Raw genomic sequence first — 19096 nt, 5'->3', positions numbered from 1 at the left:
AAAAAACAAGAGCGAGAGTCTCCACTATCCATTCAGTTGGCTGCTGCATTTTTTTTTTTTTTTTTTTTTTTTGCTGCTGCTGCTTTCTTAGGCTGCTGGAGAGTGGACCAGGGGACAACTGGACAGGAGGGAGCTCCCTGAAGGAATTTATGCTCCTGTCTTTTTATGCTTCTTCCCTCTGTTCATTCCTGGGACAGAGATCAGAGGAGGAGAGAAGAGGGAGGGACTGATAGCAGGAACTCAGAGTCTGCCTACAGCTGCACAGCTCAGTGTCCCATCTTGCTCCAAAGGCACATAAGTCAAACATACATACAGTTACCGACAGCAAGGAGGACAGACTGACCAAGACACACATTCTTTCACTACAGAGAGAGACAGGTGGCGTTGGTGTCATGGCGTCAATGGACAGCACCGGTCCAAGTGTCCCCGGTCGACTGAGATCAGGGGATCTACTTCATGCTGGTCTGGCAGTTGCGCTGCTGCTGGGTGAGTTATGCTGCTCACTTTACCTCTATGTGCCATGTCATTCCTCTCTCTTTCGCCGTATCTCAACCTTCCACCACAACAATATTCTAATCCTCAGCAATACGTCTTAGTGCAAGCTTGAGATTGGGTAAAACCTTATCTCATGAGACCGTGTCTTAGAATGGCAATAAAAGGAATTATGTTCTATTCTGAATTGCAATAAAATGAAACTTGCATCTACGTCTTCAAAATGTTTCTTTATGGACCTTTTATGCTTAAAGAAAAGTTTTATTCGACACTGATTGATGAATGGTGATTTTCACAGCAAATCATGTTAAATTATTTTTCACATCACTTCTGCTATACCTGTCTATATCATTAAAATAAAATACTCAACAACATCATAGGTGATGTTTACATGTTCGAGGATATCAAGGCCTATAACGTGCAACCTTTGACTCAGTTGGATTAGAATATGCTGAATATCTGATTACTGGGTTGATTGCGCAACTTGTTAAATGATTCCTTGTGTATGCAGTGAACAAGGCCTTGCTTCAAAGAACAGGAATTATGAAAGAAAATGAATAAAGCTAAACTTTCAGCTGCCAGAATGTCAAAAAGCATTTGTGTTACGTCGCTCATCTCATGTACATGTGTGTGTATATATATTGTACTGGTGGCAACGTAGTGGTGCAGTGGTGATCTGTGCTTTTGTTAATACCAACCCTGACTCTATCGTAGAGCCAAATAATGCCCTCTTATCCTTAAAAATATTTAAGATTTATAAAAGTTTTTTATGTTGATGGTTGTTAAGTTTTATGATGGAAAAGAGTGAAGAGCAGAATTTTAGGGTCATCTTTTAGAAGACTGCATTATAGTATATATCGTATCATCCTATCCTTTCTGAGTCAAAGAATTCTGTGAAAAAGAGTTTAAGTGCACCAAAAAAAGTATTTTTACTTTTAATACTAATATATCATAAATAATTCATTAACGAGTAAGATGTGCATCATTTATGATGTTTAACCAATAAATTATGAGAGAAAAAGTTGTTTTCTGCACCAAAAACCAATGACTTTTGCTAAATAAAGTCTATTCTGTTGCTCTATGATTAAAATTGAATCGTAAACAAGAGAGCACACATTGAAGTGGGAGAGAACAGTTAATGTTCACGGGTGTGAGGTTTAGTGTGACACACCTGTAGGAAGGCGAGACGGGAGAGTGGCCGAGGGAACAGTGCTTGAATAAGAAAATGACAAGATAATATAGGTGTGAAACCAAAAGCTATCTTCCTCTGTCAATTACCTCACTTCGGCTGATCCCTGGGCCTTGCCCACATCTCGTCTTCCAGCAGGGGATCCGAACTATGATCCACTACCCACATGCTTAAGCACTGTTTGTTGCAGAAGCCCAGGAAAAGTCCCCTTTGCTCACATTGATACTGATGCAATATGCTTTTTCACACACATGTCACTAGTAAGCATATTGAGAAATGTGTAAGCTCTTAATATAATTAAACGATAAACTTGAAAATATGACAAATGACAAAAACAGTTTAGCTGAGAATTAGGGAACTATCTACATGTTGACCCCTTCTGAATACAAGCTCTCTTCCTCCATCCAGTTGCAATGCCACCACTCCAACCCCACGCTGAACATCTCACAACATCAGCTGATAGAATGCAGACACATGTAAATTGCAAATACTCTCACAGAAATGTGGGTGGGAAGGACTTCACTGCACATTTCCCCCTCATATCATATTCACTGATGATAAATTGAAGACTAAATTATAATAATTGAGTGGTGTGTAATCTCAGGGACTCTAAATAAAATAAAGTGCTTCCACACATTGGTGAGATATAGACAGTGAAACAGTACCATCATTTCTAACATCAGGCATTGACACGCTATTTGATTAAAAAAAAAGGCTTGAGCTACACAGACTAGTTTCCAAAAGAGTTGTGTTTAGTTCTTCTTGGAAGGTTGTAACTATTGCTGTTTTGCAGTTGCCTCTGATGTTGTTTCTAGTATTAAACAGAGCATTCCCAAGCAGGAATAATAAAAGACGAGTTTAAGCTTGTGGCAGTTCCGACGACTCTTGAGTTTCATTTTCAAGACGGTTGTTATGCTGTTCTTGTGAATTAAATGCAACATCATGTTTTATTTATACTTGGAAAGCGCTCGAGCAAGAACCGCTCTACTGGACACATCCACACTGATTTCTGACTTGCAGTGTTATGATGAACTTAAATGCTGGCATCATTGGCAATTTTAAGCACCGAGGCAACTGCAAACTGAACCATTTGACTCCAAAACAATCCACATTGACCTCTACTTAAGGTCAATCAGTCATAATTATGGTTATTTCATAGTTGGATGTCTAAAAACCTTTACAAGTGACCTCTGGGAGAAGTTAAAGAAAAATATCATTGGTTTTGTTTAGACTCAGCGACTTCAACAGTTGCAGCTCATTGATTTGACTGCTTGATTTCCGACCACTATTAGGACATTTAGTTTATTTCTATTGGTTCACATGCTTAAGCTCTTCTAATATCAAATATGTTAATATTGATCATCAATGTGTTTTTCCTATGCATTTGACAATAATGTTCAAAGATCATACAGGCATTTGTTGAAATATGAGCACACATCTGTTATAATTCTGGGTCTTCTTTAAATCTGTCCCAATTATATTATCTTACCCGGCCATTGTAGAATTTTCTAATGACACATATTTTGGCAACAGAAGCCACAAACAGGAAAACACAGATAAACAAAGCCCTGATCAAAGCGCGCTGTTCATGCTGATGCTCATTTATAAAGAAAGATCCTGCCTTTTCAACTACTTAACAACACTTTTGATATTACAGGCTAAGATACAAATTGAAACCTGATGCTAAACATGAATGGGCGGCAGGCAGAAGAGCTCCTTCCAAAGAACAGTGGTAATTTCCCCATAAATGTTTTAGTCTCTCTCAAAACACCGCTCTTTGCCATGCAGATAAACCAAAACTCGTAAGACAGCTTACTCACTTACCTCAAAATTAGGGAAAAGAAGTGACCATGCATCTCTGGCTTCCAAAGCATTTATTGATCCCACGTATGAGCATAGGAAATTACGCAAGCCTTCTGAGTGATGAATAAACTACAGACATCTACATATGAGTAATATGGTGCAGTGAGAAATGAGATGCAGATACACAGCAGTCTGGTTGCAACACAGCAATTACCAGTGACATATCATCAGCAGTCGGCATGTAAATGTGATAAGCACATCGCATGTTGTTATTGGTTTGCATGCCTATCATATTACTTAATCTGCCTTCCCCATGTTTACAAACGGTGTCAACAAGAGCCTGTAACCATTTCCGTCCTCTTCACTTGTGACCCCTTCAGCCCTTCCTGCACCCCCCCCCCCCTTCATTAACACCATTTTCTACTTCATGCTTTTCTATTATCCACCTCTCCTCTCTCCTACCTTTCCCATCACTCCCCTCTCTCTTAGTCTTTCTCATAGTGTCCTCAGTCAGCTCTCTATGGGTTCACTCAGAAATACATTAACCCTTCAATCTCTGGCCTACTTAAAGAAAAAAAAACTCACCTTGACAGTCAGCCAAGGACACACACACACACACACACACACACACACACACACACACACACACACACACACACACACACACACACACACACACACACACACACACACACACACACACACACACACACACAGACACACACACACACACACACACACACACAGAGCTCCTTTCCCTGCCATCATTGATGCAGATATTGATGTTTCCCAGCTGGGACAAAGAGATATATTTGATACAGGGGCTAAAAATATCATACATTCCAGCCTATTGCTCATGTGTATGCCGACATTTACAAGGAAGTACACATGTGTAGCAAAAGCAATCATGCATACAGTAGAAAACAACGGTACGCGGTCTGTGGGTGTTGTCAGGACAAACTGTAAAGACCGAAGACGAGCAGAGGGAAGAGTGAGGAGATGAAGAGGAAAGTGATAGTATAGGGCAGAGGTGTAAAGCGAGGGAGGTGTGAAATCTATTTCGAGGCTTGAGGGGGGACACTCCTCTCATGGAAGCGATCACCATTCAGACTGTGATGATAAAGACACACGGCATAAGCCAGGAAGATCTCACTTGCATGCTTGCTCGTTTTCCTTCACAACATTTATCCCTCCGCAGCACTTGTCACACAGTCAGTAATTATTGATGGAGGGTATAAGTTTATTCATTGTCCTACTCAGCAGAGTTCAAAAGAATTGTTTCAAGCCCGTAAGCCAGCATTTCATACAGTGACTGTCCTGCACCAAAAGAGACCCAAAAACACACACACCAAGTGGTTACTCGCATCTGCCCTGTTTTTATTTAGATTTAGTGTCCCTGAGGAGTCATACCTGAAAGCAACAACAAACAGAATGAATGAGAAAAATGAGAAAAAAAGCATCAGAACGAAAGTGCTCAATGCTGCAAAAAAAAATAAAAAATACCAAGAGTCCATTAAAAGAGAGCAAAACCAGACCCAGAAAAGAACAAGCGAAACCCAAATGACCTCAGATGCTACTAAAAGGAGTCGAGTCAAGATTTCTACAGAGAGGCAGTAAAAATAAGAGAAGAAGAGACAACTGTGGAGATAAATGAGAAAAGGTAAAAAAATTGACAAAAAAAAAAACATGTAATATTTTTAAAAGCAAGTCACAAGAACTTGTGTTGAGCTGGCCGTGTCAGTGGCCGCAGATAAAATGCTGTGAAAAACATGCAGTTCCATTGGAGAAATCTATCTTCTGGACAAATAGTACGACTGGACTCTGGTATATTGACAGTAACAGTGCTCGATTACGGATCTTTCATGCTAATACAATAATACTGATTAAAAAATCCTCCAATCGATGACAATTGAACTTTGTTGGAATGGGAGAACTTAGAGCAGATCAAGCCAACAGAAATATGACGACTAAAGTCTGGTTCAAAGAAGAATTTCGATTAACAGACCACACTTCTTATTGAATGAAGAGAGTGATTGGTCAAAACAACCCATGCAAACAAAGGGAATCTTTCAAAGTGACTCTGAGGTCAAAAGCACAGTTACAGTCAACAACATCCAACTCGGAAATACCATGAATTCCATGTGGAATGGCGTCATAGTCTTCAACAAGCCTTATTTGCAAGTCGGCCAACTTTGAGATGTTTGTCACTATGGCAAACGGCATGAAATCCAACAAGTGTTCATTGAGTTTGAGGTCCTTACTGCTGGCAGGCCATTCTATCTGGGAAAACCCGGGCTGTGTATGTGTGTTTGTGCGTGAGTGTTGGTATCAGGAAGAGACATGAATTTCATCCCAAAATCTTTCTCTGTAATGAGAAGTCTCAATCACACAACTAATTGTCTATTGTCAGTAGTTGCTCCAAAGAGAAACCAAACTTTGCTCTGTTGTTTGCAGCCGCTGTCGTCACTGGTGTGTGTGTGTGTGTGTGTGTGAGACAGAGAGAGAGAGGAAGAGGAAGAGGAAGAGGAAGAGGAAGAGGAAGAGAATTTAGCTCTGAGGCTTGGAGTAAAGAAAATAATAAATAAATGAATCCCTTTTATTGATGCACCAGACTAATAATGGAGTACGAGTAACTTTTTTGTCTCTTTTGTTTAATAGTACATGTATCCTAGATTTTCATTTGCACTTGGTCGCTTTGAGATTTAGAACCCACCCCATGACCATGTGAAATGGAAAATGTATATATATATACATACCTATACACTTTGAATACAATTGTTAACTTTGATGTGCTGAGTGACAGTACAAAGACAGCGAAACTGGTAAAGTATGCCGCCTTCATAGTAAGTGATCACAAAGTATTACAGAGTATCCAGAGATATCAACACCTCACTTAGAATAGACGGTTCATCCTAGCTGACTGAGTGAGATTCTATTGTTGTTGCAACGAGTGTTTAGTGTTAATATAGATGTCTTCACAAAGCAAGTGGTGCAACATTCTTACACATAAGTAGACGCAAGCTCACCATGTACTCATAGGCACGCATGTACACCAACGCTGTCTACACTGTGTCCAAGTGTAATGTGATCCTGAGCAGGTCAGTGCAGACCAGAGCATTTATAAATAGACCCCAACCGTGTGAGAGACACCAAAGCAGCTATCTGGGAATTACACCAGCTGTCATTGCAGAATCAATACAACCTGCAAAACTGAATCCAAACACGAGGTGCAGAACAGATTTCTTCTTGGGAAGTTATATATTATTATTTTTAATTACACAAGAAATACTATAAAGTATGGGTGACTTTTTTTTTTGGGGGGGGGGGGGGGGGGGGGGGGTAATCATTGCTGTCGAGTGTGACATTGTGTCTATAATCCATCGGCGTCTCACACAGAGCCTTGCCACCTGGTTGATGAGCTGAAAGACACTGACAGAGATACAGACAAATGCAAATATTTTAGGAATATACTACTATAGCAAAACCAAGTTGCATACTGTAAACTCTTCTTAGAAATCTGATGATTTCATGCCGTGCCGGTGACTTGTGCGGTTCAGCACTTCAACACAGCTGAGTGTCATGGTTGTTTGGATTATCCAGAAATCAACCATGGTTTGGAAGAAGACTAATCTCCAATGGGAAAGGTGTACATTTTTGTAAAATCAAATTGTTTTATGTACTTTTCATTTTTTGCTACCGTTTTCCCAACAGGTGCATGGAGTGTTGGTGGGCTTGAGGTGTCGACAGGTAAAGTGTCTTCAATCGAAGCAATAAATGGCTCCACAGTTCTGCTGCCCTGCACCTACTCTTCTTGTATTGGCATCAGAAACCTCTACTTCAGATGGCAGTGTAATGCCAATGGAACCCTTCTGAAGGTACAACATGCACACAACACTGATGCAACTTGGGTACAATGTAAATACAGACAGAGAGTTCCCTTTGCTGATCTGTCCTGCTGCATGCTGAAACACACATAATAATACAATTTATACTGTTAATCTAACTGCATTTGTTTGCATCTGTAGTATTGTGACGCAGAAATTCCTCAGGAGGGCGTGGAGCCAAAGGTGCAAGTGTTCCACGAGCGTGTGGAGTTTGTCGGTTCCTCAAAGACAAACAACATCTCCATCTTGTTGTGGAACATCACCTTTGACGATGCAGGAGACTACATCTGCTTTGCCAGAAACCAAAAAGAGAAGAATCGCAACCACAGTGCTGTCTTCACCCTTATAGTGGTGAACCAACGTATGTCGCAGGATCACAGACACACAAATATACAACATTCCCTTTTCAACCACGCAGGGTTTTTTGTTTTGTTTTGTTTTTCACCATTTTACCCCAAAGCTATGTGTTCTACTGGTAGTATCTGAAGTTACTTGTTGAAATTCTTCCTCTGGATTGATTACTTTATCTACCTGTCCTTGTGTTTTCCTCTGTTCCACCTTTACAGTGAGTGAGGTTGACAATACTTTGACGGTCATCATCGTCTCAGTGGTCGGTGGAGTCATTGGATTAGGGATCATTGTCATGGTGATAAAGGCCTTGGTTGTGCACTTCCTGCTGAAGGATGACGAGAAGAAGTGAGTAGATCACTGTTTGGTACAGAAACAGGTTTTAAAACAAACTGAGAACACGCTCATACTGCAAGTCTTGGAAAAGCTTTGAACGTTGGTGGACTGAGTGTCAGGGGATAATGATAACGAACACTGTATTAAACCTACACTCTAGTTTATGCAGATGGAGCTAAGGGTCCTGAGATAGGATAAACACGAAGTTATCTTTACTTGGATTTTATTTTATTTTTTTTTTTTACAAACATTAGCAATTTAAACAAATAACAATGTTGCTTGATCCACATAATACATTATATCTATCTATCTATCTATCTATCTATCTATACATACCGACCGACCGACCGACCGACCGACTGACGGATAGATAGATAGATAGATAGATAGATAGATAGATAGATAAGTTATAAGTAGATCCTTTAGAATATTATCAGTTTACACTGAAACCAAAAGTGAAAGTGAACAAATGTACACAACCACCAACAAATGTCATATTCTATGTGCACGCGGCAACTGAAGTTGTTAAAATGAGGATGAAGGAGCGGTGGACAGTTTACCTCTGATAAAAGTTTATAATAATTTCAGGGTGCAAAGTGATTACTGCAGAGGCAGTGTTGTCACCCACAACCCGTACAGAGAGTACACCCCCACAACTTCCAGCCTGAACTTTAGCCTGCACAACTTGTAAGTGCATATTTCTCCTCTACATGTATACATCTTGACCTTTGTCGTTCCTGTCCTTTGCAGTAAAGAGTGCCTGGTGAGCTCCTCAGGGAATGACAACACAGAAAATGGACTTTCGGGAGCCAAAGCTGATAACAAAGGGACACCAAAGGCTTGAGCAAAATGCAAAGTATGTCTGTATGTTTGTATATATGTTAGACAAATGTACACACTCAGAGAAAAAGCTGTTAACAGTGGATTGTTTTATCCTACGAGTGGCTAACCAATACAACTTGTAAATGGCTATTTTAAATCATGCTTGAGATTTGGGAAGTGTGACATATGCATATGCCTGGATCACTCTCTCGCTTACATTATAGCCCACTTGTTTTACAAAGTACTGCCATTGTTGTTAAATCCTGCTCTGCCTCGTACTGAACCAAACATTGTTTCCCTACAGTGAAGCCTCCAACTTTATTTGTCAATTCCAAACATTCATTCTCGCAATCAAGGTACATTTACACCTTCCCGAAATATTCCGAATTGGTCTATTTCTTCTCATTATTATTATATGATTATTATCATTTGTCAACCTTGTGTTAAAGGAAAACGTTTGCACAAAGCAGTTCTTGCATCGTCTCACATCTATTTGTTAAATTTAAGGATTTTTGTGATTCTAAAACACATGTTATGGTTTTTGGTTGATAGACTCAACATGTTGGATTAATGGTTCACAACTCTAGAGTCAAATAAAGCTGTCCAGTTACACATTCCGAAATCTATCTATGAACTACCACAAGGTCATCTGAAGAACAGCACATTTCTAAAAAGCTTCTGTTACACATAGGATACAAATGTGGACGATCCAGGAGACTGCCACACGTTTTCACCATAAATGAAAGCCAACTTTTTTTCTCAATTTAGAAGAATAATAAAAAGAAAATCCTAACCTGCTTGTGAAATGGCATTTTAACTAAGAAAATTGGCTACCATACAATCTGCTGTGCTTCCGAGTATCAAATGACTCATTTTATTTGTTCTTTAAAAGTCTTGAAAGCTATTTTTTTCCCCTGACCTTTATGCCTCGACTTTAACCTCTGCAGTACCAGCTTTCATGTCTGCCGCTAGTTTCTGGTTGGACGCACTGTTCTGGGTGTTTGGTTCAGTGTAATGCCAGTGGGAGGGTTTGATCGAGCATGGCAAGTGAACAGGGCTTCTTGTGGTGACTGAAGGATCCAGTTCTGCACAGGTTCTATTATTTTGCTTTAGATAAACACAGGTGCCTGTTTTGCTTCTGCTCTCACTGCTCGTGGGAGGATAAAAACACTAAAAAAAAGTATAAAAAAAAAAAAACAACAACCTTAAAGTACCCCTCATCAGAGACAATCCCCAGACTACCCAGCTCCCTCTAGAAAGGAATGACCTTAATCATGCTGCTTCTGACAAATAACCAATGCATTCTTAGCATGTGCGCATTTTATATAACGTCATATAAGTATATGTTGCACCACAGTACAGGAACGTGTCTGTGTGTTTCTGTATGGTCCCATTCACCCCTCCACCTCAGCCTGAAGTGTCGAAGCTCTGTCAATGCCCCTTCCAGCACAGCTGCAACCTTTTTCAAAACGCCTTCAATCAGGTGATTTCAAAGAAACATTCAGACCTTTGGCCTGCACTAACTTTTAGGGACTTGAAAGATGATGGAGTCAGTCACTTTTTCTCTTATTCAATATATGTAGGAACCTTTTACTAACTCAAAGTATGAGTAATAGATCTTAAAAACTATAGGAACGGTTCAAGGAGTCAGCACCTTACATAAGTCACATCAGCAGCATGTATTGTAGGTGGAGAGAGCAACAAATGCTCTCTTCGGGTTGCTTCCACAGTACCGCATATGTAAATGGACCCTCTCTGGCTAGCTGCCCACTCAAGTAAACATTTTACCAATATGCTATATTGTAAATGTGCTCTAGGCCAAATAAAAAAAAAGAAATACAAAAAAATAATAAAAACGTCTATTGATACAACCTCAGTATTGCAGGCAGCATTGCAGTGAGATATTACTGCGTAAGAATGTACAGACTGTCAGGGAACAAATGTAAAATACTACTTTAATTTGATACGAAGTTACTTAAACGTTTCAATCTGATTTAAAAAAAAATATATATATAACATATTGAATGTGTGAGTATTCCACTAGGCCAGTGGTGAGTCATGGTTAGCCATCAACATTATGCTACCTAAGTTTACAACTAGTCCACATATTTATTGTCAATAAGTCCAGGGTTAAGACTGGATGACAACTGGTGGCCGTGATTGTATTAAGAAACTATGAACATTGAAAATAATGGCGATGTGGTTAGAACAAGTGTTTCAGTGCAAAAGCTTAGTCAGAGTAAATTGGCAAATACAGGAACATACACATACTGATATATATGAATGTAAAGGATAAAACATGTCCACATTAAGGATGTATGTTAGTTTTTGTTACTTTTTTCTTTTTTTTTTACACAAAACCATGTAAAGTCCATGAGGCTTCATGGATTCATCCTGTAATAGAATAGCAGGGGAGAAGTTAGTGCTAAAATGCACGCTGGGAATTGGAATGCTCTCTGATAGCCGCTGACAGATAGAGGTCGCCTCGGTGAAGAGGGCAGACATGATCCGCCCCACCCAGATACATAGCTACCATAGCTGTAACAGCTGAGAGCCACGCACACACACACACACACACACACACACACACACACACACACACACACACACACACACACACACACACACACACACACACACACACACACACACACACACACACACACACACACACACACACACACACACACAGAAAGTAGAACACTTGCCTTGCATACAAAAACCATACAGCACTTTATCAGTATTCAAAGTGGCTTTGTAACACAGAAGAAGCGTAGCTGAATCCCCACAGTCTTCCCTGTTTTTGATATTTTATGATATTGCACCAGAGTTAAATGAAAAAGCAAACATTTGTACATTAAGTACAAATATATCTGACAAAAACTGTGCTGGCATGGCTTTAGCCATTGAGTACACGCTGTTTTACTGGAACAGAGGTCTATGACCAGATTTTCTTTTATTTTTGTAATTGTTCACTTCTGTCAGCCTGACGCTCTCTCTGTTGCTGGAGTGCATTTTCCTTCTTGCTTTCAATGGAAGCAATAAGATGGACATCAGATTATGCAATAACCTGTTAGAAGACACTTTATGGACGTGTCTGGACCGGCTGGCTTTTCTGTCTGTCCAAGGCACTGTTCATCGTACTGATGTACGTACCTACACTACACAAATGTATCTCATTTGAACTAATGCATTTACATTAGGATCATATATCTACATTAGACGATTTATCTGCATTGGATCGGTCTACTTATGGTCCCATTTACACTCGGTATGAAATTCCTGGAGTAATGGAAGTGGAATTTAAGCTCAAAAACCTCTGACATGATGTTCAATTCTTTCCTCCATGTTTCATACGGACTGACACTCTGATTCATCTTTAGTTTATCTACATTTTAATAGTCAGCTGTTGCCATGTGTTCACACCAATTTGACAAATGTACTTTATGACATTGGTGTTTCATTCCCCATTTAATCTACTATTTTGTCTATTTGAAAGCTTCTGTGTTGAAATCGGAAGGTTAAATTACTAGAATGTGTCAAAGAGTCGGATTGTGGAATAAGAGCATTTTTATATGCTTTTATTATGACAACGACACGTGTTGCAACCAAAGCAAAGAATACAACGAGTTTATCATGTATGTTTTTTCACATGTATTCAACTTGTTTAGCAAAATTACATTTTATGTACTGGGAGGACTTAAAATTTACGAATTTCGAGACGCATTGATTTGATGGAGGGTCTCACTGTGTCATGCAGTGAGATTTTATTGCATGAATGCATACGGTGTTGATTTTTAGAAAGGTGAAGTACGATGTAGGCCAATTGCTGATTTTCGTCATTATTTCACGGGGAATTTTGTTGCCCTGTATAAATGGGATTAGGCCTTCTCTATGTTCATAGAACTAGGGTAGTGATTAATGTGGGGCGTGTACTGCAACTACTAACACTGTAACTGAAAACGTGTACTGGTAGTGACGCAGTACCCTTGGTTTTCTGTGAAAATGTGAACGATACGGACATATGGAAGCAAAACACACACACACACACACACACACACACACACACACACACACACACACACACACACACACACACACACACACACACACACACACACACACACACACACACACACACACACACACGTGACCATGTGATGATCCCTTTGTAAAAAGGGTAAATGTCTACATCCAAAGTCTTCCGGTAGGCAAAAGCAATATTGTGGAGTTGATCTGTCTATCAATGTACTATTGTGACGCCCCGAAAAAATACAATGTGTAGTTTCATGCAGGGATTGTGATGCATAACAGTATATTTGTGGCCACAGTTCCCATGAGTTGGTCCCGAGATTTTTATTTATTTATTTATTTATTTTTATTGTTGTTGTTGTTTGTTTTGTTTGAAATTCTCAACATCTTCGTTTAAGTGTTGTTAAGGTAACAGTTTCATCTCGTGACTTGTTCCGTGAGAAATCCCTCACACACAAAATCTTCCCGACAAATCTGTCATGCAGAAACCAAGAGAGTGTAAGGGTGAAAATGCTGTTTTCAGTGGCGGTTGGTTAATCATGTGACAGATACAACAATGCTGAGTGACACAATGTGTTGATGCAGATCAAGCTGTAGTGCATTCACGTCGTAATAGGGTATGAAAACATCCCATTACGCAGACTGACTCAGTGTTTGAGATTTTGTTTTCTCTCTGGGTACTATCTTCTCCGTCTTGTTTTCCTGTCCTGATGCTCACCATGAGCCTTGAGGTCAGGCAAGTGCTTGAAGAGATTGCTGCAGTACTGAGTGTGCACCAGAGTGTGCACTGTGCAGTATGAAACGCTCCTCTGCAGTGGTGCAATACAGCACAATAAATACAGGTCGACTGCCACCTAGTGGCAAATGTCTCAAACATCTCATAGTGCCGGCCACTGACACACACACGGCTTACATTGATCAGTCACCAGGAATGAAAGGACATGTCACATTAATAGTAATGTTGAGTTACAGACTTTTGTAAATCAAACTAAATAATTCCTGCAGTCTGGATAGTTAAACGAGGCCGTGTGTAATTGTTGCAACTCGTTTACACAGTGGAAATAGTTTGAACATTGAAGATAAATCATTAATTTCTTTAATTGGCTCTAAGTGAAGGATGGCTACGTTTCAAAAGGGATTAAACCGATGAGGAAATACAAATATCGATAATTGTTTTTTACAAATGCCCCTCTTCTGTGAGATCGTTGACAATGGTGGCTGCGGTGAGCTTAAAAATAGAAATAGCAGTGATAATGAAGAAGAAATCTGATTGACCACTATGATTCCTTAGAGTTAGTATTGCTCTTACTGCCAGAGCGGCTGAGACTCATACTGCCAATCCAAGAGTATCATGTCTGCTGTTGTTATAAAACTTTTAAAATGTCACACAACTCACTTAGTACACCTATACTTACTCCAAAATATATTGCCGTCTACTGCTGTACTACTGACATTTCAATGTTAAACTGTGTATGGTATCGCTCTGTACGACTTCTGTATGTGTAGCAGCTGAAACTCACACTGCCAAGCCCAGAGTCTGCTCTCTGCCTCCCACATTCCACATCGCGGCTGCAATGATTCGTCATACTCTCAACTAACAGAGGAGAAACTTATACACCAACAATTTTAATACGTTTTTAGATGTTCAAACCATATTTTTTGGGGAGTAAAAATACCAAAACCGCAGTGGGTTCACATTCTCAACTGTACTTATTTACAATGTTTGCTTACTGTCTTACACCATGAAATAAAAGTACCAAATTTCGTTTGCCGACCAAACAAAGCACAACATTCAATCGCTGTGTGCTTTGGGAGATGGAGACAAGACATTTTCAGCTGTTTTCCGATGTTTTACTAACATATTCTTGTTTAAAAAATTTCTTGAGAAAAATCATAGGAAAATAAACAAATGAAAAATTGTGACTAATTCCAGGGGGAGTCGCTAGGCAACACCAGTGAGAAGATCTAAACAGCAAGCCTATGTCAGTTTAATAAACCTTAAAAACAATCTTAACCAAAGGGATGATAAAAGAAGAGAAATGAAACAGGACCAACACGCTCTCACTTTGGCACGGCATCAAGTGTTTCCCATTGTGAGACGTGATCCATGTCGTGGCCTGTTAGGCGTCAGTATGACGCCACACCGAGCAAACTGCCTCCAATAACTCTTCGGAGAGATTACTTTGTCGACCAAGGCCAACGAGCAAGAGGTTTGAATTATAAGCACAGGCGAACGCTAACCTCTCCACATGTTCCCCCTGCAGTCCTGCATTTTAAACTGTATCGCTGTTTTTACACATCGAGAGGCTGCAAAAATCAACTTCTCTTAATAAAGACAACAAATCCATCGAAAAGAAACACCTTTTATCCTAAGCCAACGATGTTATTACCGATTCTAGTATTTTATAGTTAGGTGAAGTCTTGCTGTGAAATCCAGTATTTTTGCTTACGTCACCACAGGTTATTCAACGTGCACACGGGCAAAACAAAATCTGCTACCCCCCTCCCCCAGTTTTCCCTCTATCAACCTCCCCGAGAATGTTCAGCTGTTTGTCTGTGTCTGTGACTATGTTGCTCATGTTCCCTCCATGACTATGCACCTCAAAAGATTTTGACTTGTTAAAAAAACTACATACTGGAAATAAAATGCTGATTGTATTTCCCGGGAGCGCCGCTCAGTCTCACTGCGTCGTTTGTTCGGCCTTCAAAGAGTTTTACGTGAAGCGTCCTGATCACAGGCACGAGAGAATGTGTTTTCCTTAATTTGGGATTTGGAATGAGTTCTTTGTTCATTCATTTTCTTCCACTTATCTGTTTCCGGGTCGCGGGGGTGAAAGTCTGAGCACTGTTACCCAGATCACAATGCACCGATTAAGAACCTTCCTGCAGGTGGCGAGCCCACAGGAAGGTGACACCCGGCGTGGGACACGAACCCACTACCCCTGAGATTGTGAGTCTCATGCTCTACATACTGAGCTAGCCCGGGGGTGAGTGCTTTGTGTTAAATTGTATTTTAGCGGTTAGAAAGTCTACAATGTCAGAAAAATGGTCTCGAACCGCTTCTCAATTCTTCAGATGACAAAGTGACCCTACAACGTGTCGGTCCGGACTTCAGCCAAGTTCACTTCCTCGTCACAAACTTTTGTCATGAGCTCCAGTTTGCTTGAGGTCTTGATGATGAAATAAATGCTGGACTGGAGAGAGAGAGAGAGAGAGAGACCTTCTGAGAACGGTCTGAGCCTTGGATAACCGTCACTCGACTGCTGCACAACTTTCAAGCGAAACAGTTACAATTACTCCAAATGTTTAACTGTAAGTAACTAACCCAACACGCGTGCAGAATGCAGACGGATTTTTGACCAAAGTGAAAACTGTTTGAAGATCCTCACAAAGTTTCAGTTCAGTGTGATTCAAAATGAAAACCAATGCTGAGCTGCATATTTTCTCAGTTTTGTGTCTACAATCAATTGTAAATTGCTTTTTTTTTTTTTATTGTATTTTTTTAAGGTATTTAGTATAAACAACATCAAGACTTTTAAAGTGAAAATTTGAATTAGTAAAAAAAAAAAAATAGATAGATCGATAGATAGATAGATAGATAGATAGATAGATAGATAGATAGATAGATAGATAGATAGATAGATAGATAGATAGATAGATAGATAGATAGATAGATTAATTATAGAAAATTACACATTTTCTCCATCTACAGTCTAAATTGAGTCTGGAGACGAAGTATTCACTTCTGAATTAAATTAAACTTCTACCTGTGGATTTCTACCTGTGGATTTGAGCTTCTTCTTCTTCTTCTTCTTCTTCTTCTTCTTCTTCTTCTTCTTCTTCTTCTTCTTCTTCTTCTTCTGTAGTTTGCATCCGTGAACTTTGCATTACCGCCACCTGCTGGTTCCCACCGCTCCTCAAGCTCGAGAGGTCGTCTTCACAATGTGGATTTTGAGGACGGAGCTGAAAACAAAATGAAATGTTGAATGTTTAATATTTTCAACAAACCTAATCATCAGCGAAGTGACGAGGAGACGCACGATTTTGAACGTTTAAATGGCAAAGCTCAGAAAAAACGTGACAGTGTTCCTGCAGTTGAAACATGTTTTCTGACAAGTCTTTACTTCTTCTTTGTCTTCTGTCTGGCTGCTCTTACGGCTGTCCCAGGTTTTTTTGGCCAGAGGCAAGTTTTCAGGGCGACACTGCACATTTTGGATAAAAGTAACAAAAAACTGTTTACAGTAAAAAGTAAAAGAGCTCCATAACCAGCAGCATCAAACTTTAACAATACAGTCTATGTGAATCAGTGACGTGCCGTCAGGCAGAGCCTCGCCCATTATCATAGAAAGAATAAACTATTATATAATAGACCAATTAAATACTTATTTTTATCCAATGTCTCAACTATAAATACATTTTCAATTGAACTTAAACAATTTTGATAGCTTTTTAATCGATAAATTGAGGAATTTGTGCATTTTTGATTCAGTTGTTGGGAAGAGACTCATGCAAAACTCACAAGAATTAATATTGTGAGCATTCACAATAAGAAATAATGCTCCAAATAGAGGAAAAGAAGGCTCGGCGTGAGGCCGTACTTCCTACGCCAGCTGAAGAAGTTTCCCCCTTCGATGAAGATGATGGTGACCTTCAACACTACCATAATTGAATCCATCGTCATCCTGGATTGCAGCAGATCCCTCTCAACCTGGACCGAACCTTTTCAGCCCCTCGTCTCTGGGAAAAGACTCTGATCCATCAGAACCAGGACCTCGTTAGACCAGAACACCTTTCTTCTACCCCGGACTTATTTGTGCACATATGTAATTATCTCATACATATACTTTAAAACTACTTCTTTTGACTTTTTAATTTTTGTGTTAACGTTGTATTAATTATCAATTTAAAGAAGTTATAGTTTTGAGTGTATGTGAATTAGCATGTGATGATTTTACTCAGCAATTACTCACTGAGGCTTTAATCCAACGACAATATTACCCCTAGTGACCCTACTGATCGTTACTATTACTTGATATAACAATAAAACAATACTTAAACTGAGTACGCTTTTTAAATATACTCTTCCCACCTCTGCACATGACTAGTCAGTCACTGACTAGTCAGTCTCACTCAACGGATTGTCTCTTCCTTTTTTGGAAGCCATTCCTGCTCTGTGGATTCCTGGATTTGTAATCTTGTTTTTACTTGGAGTTTGTTTTTATACTGTCGATGTATGTAACTTTACATAAAGGTGGTGAAGCACTGAACCTGTTTAAGTGATTCACTATTTCAAAGCGTTTGATAGTCAGAACAGTGACATCTGCTGGCTGTTACTGTGTACTTCATGTAAGGGAAAGAAATTGCTCACAGCGTTTCACTTTTTCCACATTTTGTGATGTACAGTACAGCCGTAATACAAAATATATATAATTTAAAAAAAATTCTTCAAAGTGGTACTCTTCTTCACACAGTACCAAATAATAACCACATAAAGTTTTTATTTTATTTTATTTTTTTAAGTTTGCCAATTTATTAGAACATCAAAAACTCAGAAAATACATGTATAGAAGTGTTCAAAGAAAATTGAGATCAGCTGCATCCTGTTTCCACTGATCATCCTTGTTTCTGCCACTTCCTTGGGGGTCCACCTGTGGTGAATTCAGTAGATTAGACAAATCCTCTAATGGCTCATTACTGCTCTGATTTTACTTTACTTTTTCAGTCAAATATAATAATACAGAAGTACGGAAGAGTTTTAGGGCCACTGAAGAAAATAATATTGACTTTGATTTTCGACTTTTTCTGAAGTGCGTGAAGGTTTTTATTTAATTTTTTTAGCCTACGAATTGTTTTTTTTTTTTTCTTCAGTGGCGGACAGTAGGGAGATCAGTAGCAAGTTGCTGCTGCTTATAGAGACGCCGAAACATGAAGTAGAATTTCATCCAGCCTCCTTGAAGAAGCTTATGAGATGTTTCCTTCCAGACACATATCTGAAATTTGGTCAAGTTTTATTTTGAAATGTGTTTGTTTTCACTCAGGTATATGTTGACGTTTTACTTCCCGTTTGTATTTTTTTGAGGAAACCACTTGAATCTGCACACCTATGTTCATCTCTTGCAAGTCACGCGGTAAACGCCACAGCCGCAATGTAATAAGTAAGTAATTTTATTGTTGAATGCATTAGTTTGTT

General features: G+C 39.4%; 1 protein-coding gene across 1 annotated transcript; it reads left to right on the top strand.

The window, feature by feature from the left end:
* The first annotated feature begins 324 nt into the window (after positions 1-324).
* LOC308107976 (sodium channel regulatory subunit beta-4-like) lies at positions 325-16881 on the top strand. Its single transcript, XM_080460614.1, has 6 exons — positions 325-486; positions 7196-7359; positions 7510-7729; positions 7935-8064; positions 8803-8908; positions 16773-16881. The coding sequence occupies exons 1-5, from the start codon at positions 393-395 to the stop codon at positions 8894-8896; spliced, it is 702 nt and encodes a 233-aa protein (XP_080316740.1). The 5' UTR covers positions 325-392; the 3' UTR covers positions 8897-8908; positions 16773-16881.
* The last annotated feature ends 2215 nt before the right edge of the window (positions 16882-19096 follow it).

This window comes from Lipophrys pholis (assembly GCF_963383615.2).
Source record: "Lipophrys pholis genome assembly, chromosome: 3".
Classification (NCBI taxonomy): Eukaryota; Metazoa; Chordata; class Actinopteri; order Blenniiformes; family Blenniidae; genus Lipophrys; species Lipophrys pholis.
This window is presented reverse-complemented; position numbering and strand designations above follow the sequence as displayed.

Excerpts from the sequence above, each read along its gene's own strand:
- LOC308107976 (XM_080460614.1), top strand. The coding sequence starts at position 393 with ATGGCGTCAATGGACAGCACCGGTCCAAGTGTCCCCGGTCGACTGAGA. Across the intron at positions 487-7,195 it reads GGCAGTTGCGCTGCTGCTGG|GTGCATGGAGTGTTGGTGGG; the intron begins GTGAGTTATGCT and ends TTTTCCCAACAG. Across the intron at positions 7,730-7,934 it reads CCTTATAGTGGTGAACCAAC|TGAGTGAGGTTGACAATACT; the intron begins GTATGTCGCAGG and ends CCACCTTTACAG.